Genomic DNA, 6,051 nt, shown 5'->3' with positions numbered 1-6,051 from the left:
AAAAGATTTTAATAAAAAAAAACCCTATAAGAAACAATTTTATGATGATTTCAACATGTAAAACATTCAAATCTGAGTAACATATGAAAAATGTATTTTTAAAACTTGATATTTCTGAAAGTTAAATGTCTTAAAATAATTAACTTAAAGACAGGAGTTAGTTAAGATAGTACCTTGAACCAGTTACAAATAGAGCCCACTGTCTCCAAAATGTATTAAAATATACAAGTAAAATCGGATAAAATAACTGCTGAGAAAAAGAATTTTTCACAACTTATCAAAAGAAACTTTAATTTATATTGCTTTTGTATTAAATTTTTACATTAAAAAAAAAAAAAAAAACTAAATTTTGGGGTGCTGCTATGTCTGGGGCCTAGGCCAAATGACCCTAATGGTCACTCTCTAAGCAGTCCTGCTTTAAAGAATAAATAACACTTTAAAATGCTTTGTGAAAGTATCTTTTAAATTAAATCAAACAAAATATCATTGTAGGATTTGTGTTAAATTCAAAAGTTATTTTAAATATAAATATGTTACATGAATAAAAGTAAAAATAATAAAATTAATTCCTCAAAATTATTGTAAGGATACACACTTTAATATCATTATACCTACCTAATAAATGAGTCCAAATATTTCCGGTTTCAGTATGTATTCTAAATATGGAACGAAAACAGGCACTAAATGATGGAAGAGGTGGCCTATGACCTCTTATTAAAAAATCATTATCTTGAAGCCACTTAGGTAATGAACTAAAATGACAACCCTAAAAAGCATTATAATATAGTAAGAAAAATATAACTTGCATGAATATTTTAAAGTAATTATTACAATAATCTGCAAAATTCGCAGCAAAAGGAGTTAAGGAACAAATGTTTTTGGTTTATTTTATATTTTATTTTATTTTATAAACCTGCCTCAGGTTTCAAACTATTAAATTCTGAAATTCCAAATTGGAATTCTTCAAACATTCGATGATATATTTTATAAAACTTTGAAGTTTTATAAATAATGTCATCATTGTTTGAAAGCATTTGTTCCTTAATTCTTTTTGCTGGAAAAGTGTGAAAAGTTTTCACTTTACAAGTTACCTGTTCTAATTTTTATTTGGATTTTATTATAATAATCAAAAGTTAGAAGTTATAGTCAGGGATGGATTTACACTTGTTAAGGACAAAAACTGTAACGTATGATAGAACCTTTTCTTTCTATCAAATGATAATAAATTTAAGCGCTAGGTCTTAGCTATGGCTCCAAAGTTAAATTTCTTCCACTTAATTATATAGCCTATGGATCAAGGAGTTCTTGAAACTTTAAAGTACCATTATAGAAAGCTCAGCAAACTTATTGAATGGGAAGCAGAAGAAAATGGAGATGTAGTCTAGCATTTTGAAATCAGTCAACATTAAATTAAGGACACAATATACATGGCTGATGCTCATTGGTTTAATTATAAATCAAGTCAAGTAAAATAGTCCATTTGGCTTAATCTATCTAATTGTTTCAATTATATATTGTAATTGTATTGTATGATACATAAATATCAGATATATACTAATTCTGAAATATTAGAAGAATTATGTTTTCCACTTGTTATTTATTGTATATCGCAAACAAAATATTTAAGCTATTATTTTGATAAATGTATTTAATGGTTGCATAACAAGAATAACAAGTTATGATTATCATGTGAATTTTTGTAAATTATTACTTACATAACATTCTGTCAACATATGTAGCATTGGCTACTGACTTTACCAGGTTCATTATCATTGAAATTAGTGGAAAATAATTGCTAAAAACGTTTTAATGAAGACAATTAAACCTCATTAAAAATATTTTAATTCAGGTGGTTATTTTCCAACTAGCACACAAAAAATTATCAAGCCTTGAAGGTAAATCATGTTACACAAACAAAAGTTAAAATATACTCTATGTTTATATGTTTATGAAAGATCTAAAAAAAAAAATAACAAAAAAACTGACTTCAAATTCAAGGAACTGACTGTCAAATTAAGTCACAATCAATGACATTTACAGATTATTTGTATTGCTTTTTAATATTATACCTTTTCTTATCATCTTTCAGTTGAATACTTCTAAGAAAATAATTTTTTCTCAATATGTATACATTTTCATTAAAAAATTTCATTTAATTTTAAGTTATTTATATTAACTTAAAAAATTATCTTAATTTATCTGCATAATAAACTGAAAAATTATTACGTTAATGACTTACACTTATGCATTGAACATTAAGAGAACAGCACTTTTAAATTATTTTCAAGAAACTTAGTTGTCCCATAGAAATCAATTCCATGAGAAATAACACCATGTAAACTGTGATCATACTGTGTTCGAAAATTTAGCATCTAAATATATTTAAATAATGTAGTACATTTCTGGTGCAGATAAATGCTGAGTTTTTCAAATTCTAGTATATGTATTTGAAAAATGTTTTTAGTACATTTTTAGAATTTAATAGAATTTCATAGGAAATTTTGATTTAGTTCAATTTTTCAACTTTTAAATATGCTTAAATATGATTGCAGTCAAAATAGAAGTAACTTTGGCAATATTCCTATAAAATAAACATGAGCAGTTATTTTAGAATGTATCAGTATTATTTTTGGCTAAACAAAATGTAAGAGCAAATTTCTCATTGAAACATGCTGATTAGGTAAGTGTTACAATTAGAAAATACTTCAAAAAATTTCTCATAAATTTACAATGCTATTCTGAAAGTTAATTTTAATCCAAATTGACAATAGGTTTTACTCGAAAACTACATAATCAAGTATAAGTATGATAGAATTAATTGAATCGAATGATTTTATATACTATAATACAGTACGTTATGTTAATGTTACATTTTATACCTTCCATAACATAATAATTTTTATCTTATAAAATCATTTGTAATAGAGAATGATAATCTTTTATATTTAAACAGATAAATTGAATGTTTGATAATGTTATAATAAATTGGATTTTACCATTTAAATTTTTTCTGATTCAGATCTACAATACTGTATGATATAATCTGGAATTTATATAATATATATTCCAGATTATCTAAAATAATATTAAATTGTCTGGAATATTTGTACCAATTTTTGAGCTACTAAGTAAAAAATTACACATTTTGTATTATATCTTTAAGGATATTTTATCATTATCTAACAAATAGATCAGAACTACAAGATAACTGAAAATTCTGAAAGCTTAGAATTAAAATCTTAAACATGATATGCAGATCTTCAAGTTAATCTATTTTTTCTATCCAAAGCATTCTAAAGGAAATGGAAATGATGACAATCTAAATAAGCAAGATATGAAGAATACAATATATGATTCTAAGAACTACCATAGATTCTTTCTGGTTTAACAGTACAATATGTTAATATACATTATTACTGATAAAAAATTACATTTTTTCTAATTCATAAGTGCTGGATATTTTTAGTAACTATCTATTGCAACTTGTGTAATTAACACAGTATCAGTTAGCTATGATGATTTTATTGAAAAAATCTGGTAAAAATTCACAAAAATTTCATATCTATTTTAGGGAAACATATTTCATAAATCAATTACTTAAAATTAGCGTATTAAATGTAAAATACCCATTTCTTTTCATTCTTTTAAATGACTATATGTAGTAGAGCCAAAAATAAACTGAACTTTTGGCACAGGTAATAAAACCTGTCTGTAATAAAATACAAAACATACAGAAACTCTTTCACCATATTACCAAATAAGCTTCTTCTGCATTTATATACTCCTCCCAGCATCTGTACCATTTGTCAAAGCAGTGCCAGAAGTCACTTTTTATGATGTCTGTAACAACTTTCATCACTGCAACTTACTAAAATTTGCAACTCTTTAATTTCTCATTTTGTTTTAAGGAACAGATAAAAGTCTGCAGAAATAAAATAAAAACAATAAGATTAGAAAAGCACTGTTATGTCCTTTCTGATCAGCTAGTTACAGACCAGGAATGACTGATAGAAGCCAAGATGAAAGCTGCAGAAACTATAGCCCTTAGAGACATTACGAAAAAAAAAAACTTTCCATACTATGAATGCTAGTTTTTCAAACAAATTTTGTAAATATTACACTTCATTTAAATCTTGTTTTATTTTTTCCACAGAAACAACAACTGTGTGATTCTTGGAGAAATTATAAATGTTATACATAAAGTATATTTATAATATAATGTATATAATAAAAATCGACAAAAAATGCTCCAATGAAATTAAAAGATATTTTAAAAACATACAAAAATAAACCAAACAATCTGTTGTTACAATAACAAACAGATTGTTACATTTGGTTTCTATGCAACTAGTCTTCCTTCCTGACAAATTTTACAATACTCAAAAGCATTTGATGAATAGCTTTTTATTTTATATCTTTTATAATATTTATTCTTTTATATTGTATATCAAAGTATCTATTTTGTTACAATTTTCATTATAGTGGAATATTTTTGTTATATGTATAATATAGTGTAGTAATATAGAGTAATATTATTTACTTTAGAAAATTAAATCTTTATAACCAGCATAAATAATCTTTATAATAATCTTTATGATTATTATAACAAGAACTTTTGCTGAATTTTTAATAAAACATCGTCAAGTTCTCAAACACTAACCGAGGCAAAAAGTTTTAGGTATTAGAGTTTACTGATTAATTATTAGCTAGCAGAACTCCATCATGTTTATATATTCCATTAAAAAAGTTCAATACTTTGATTGGTTTTTTTGTATAGATTAAATGTGTAAGATGATGATGATCTTTTAAAAAGGTCAAAAATACTTGTTACAATACTCTATGCCGGCTAATAAAAGTTTGATTATCTGATACTAGTTTCTAGTTTAAGATTTAGTTTGAATAATTTATTTCTTTGATTACATTAGTCCGTCAAGAAAATTTTTAATTGCAAGTGTTTACGACTATCTTATTGTTAAGAAATGGACCATCTTTTTTGAACATAAAAATGATACCTTCCAAGCTTCTTGCCAAACTTTCCTAACAAGTTGTTCTGCTTGTTCTGCTTCTTCAAGAACTTTTCTAACAATATGTTCCGCATGTTCTGCTGCCCTTGCTGGAAGAGATAAATTAACTATGTCTACATCTATATCTTCTTCTCTGATCTGTAGATATATAAAATTGATAATAGAGATTAATAAAAAAAACTTAATATCATAAATTTTGAATGTGCAACTTTAAATAATCTTATTACATTTATTCGATTTCAATAGAAATTATAATACAGATTACTTATTAAATTTAATTATTATGATTTAAATTATGACTAAAAAAGTATATAACTAAACATTATTAATATTATCAATAATTAAATTACAGAATTTGGCCAAAAGATAATGGTTAAGCTGCTGTCATGTGCTACAGTAAAATTAATATTGCAAAGAAGAAAGAATTAAACTCTGAAAAAGTGCTATCTAATGGCTAATATGATATATGACATGGTCCTAATCAAAATTAAGAGTTATTTTAAGATGTTTTTAATCCATTTCACAAAATTAGTATTCTATATAGTTCAGTATTTTTTAATTGTAAGCTGAAATAAAAATGTAGATAATTTTATCATGAAAATTTCCAATTATTATTTCAATTAAGAAAATTTAATATTTAAAATTAAAAATTTAGTAAATTTCCAGTTTTATCAGAATTTAAAATAAAAGATACTAATACAAATGCTTGTAAGTATAAAAAGCCCATAGCATACTTTATTTTAAAAATATTGACACATATCTTTAGATCACAGACAAGTACAGTAAGACCACAAGAACAAGAATGAAATTCATTCTAGATTCTTTATGCCTTCAAGCCTTTACATTATTATCTTATATATAATTCAGAAATTGACTGTCTAAAAAGAAATTTAAAATAAATTTGTTTTCATTTTATATAAAATTGACCCTTACATACAAGCTCAAATGTTGAATATTTTTCTACCAATCATGCCATAAAAATTCAATTGTGTTAGCATAAAAATTTAAATTTTCATGTTTTTTTACA

General features: G+C 24.5%; 1 protein-coding gene across 1 annotated transcript; it reads right to left on the bottom strand.

Annotated features, from left to right (window-relative positions):
* Positions 1-310: 310 nt before the first annotated feature.
* On the bottom strand, positions 311-5,171 carry LOC111641929 (adiponectin receptor protein-like; the record flags this gene model as incomplete). The annotated part of the gene is made up of 2 exons (XM_023388184.1): positions 311-766; positions 5,013-5,171. Coding segments are annotated over 2 exons (363 nt in total), but the record flags the coding sequence as incomplete, so codon positions are not given.
* Positions 5,172-6,051: the final 880 nt, after the last annotated feature.

Source organism: Centruroides sculpturatus, unplaced genomic scaffold (assembly GCF_000671375.1).
Source record: "Centruroides sculpturatus isolate CEXI.00-Female unplaced genomic scaffold, Cexi_2.0 scaffold1578, whole genome shotgun sequence".
Lineage (NCBI taxonomy): Eukaryota > Metazoa > Arthropoda > Arachnida > Scorpiones > Buthidae > Centruroides > Centruroides sculpturatus.
Note: the sequence above shows the minus strand (reverse complement) of the source record. Positions and strands in the feature narration are given on the sequence as shown.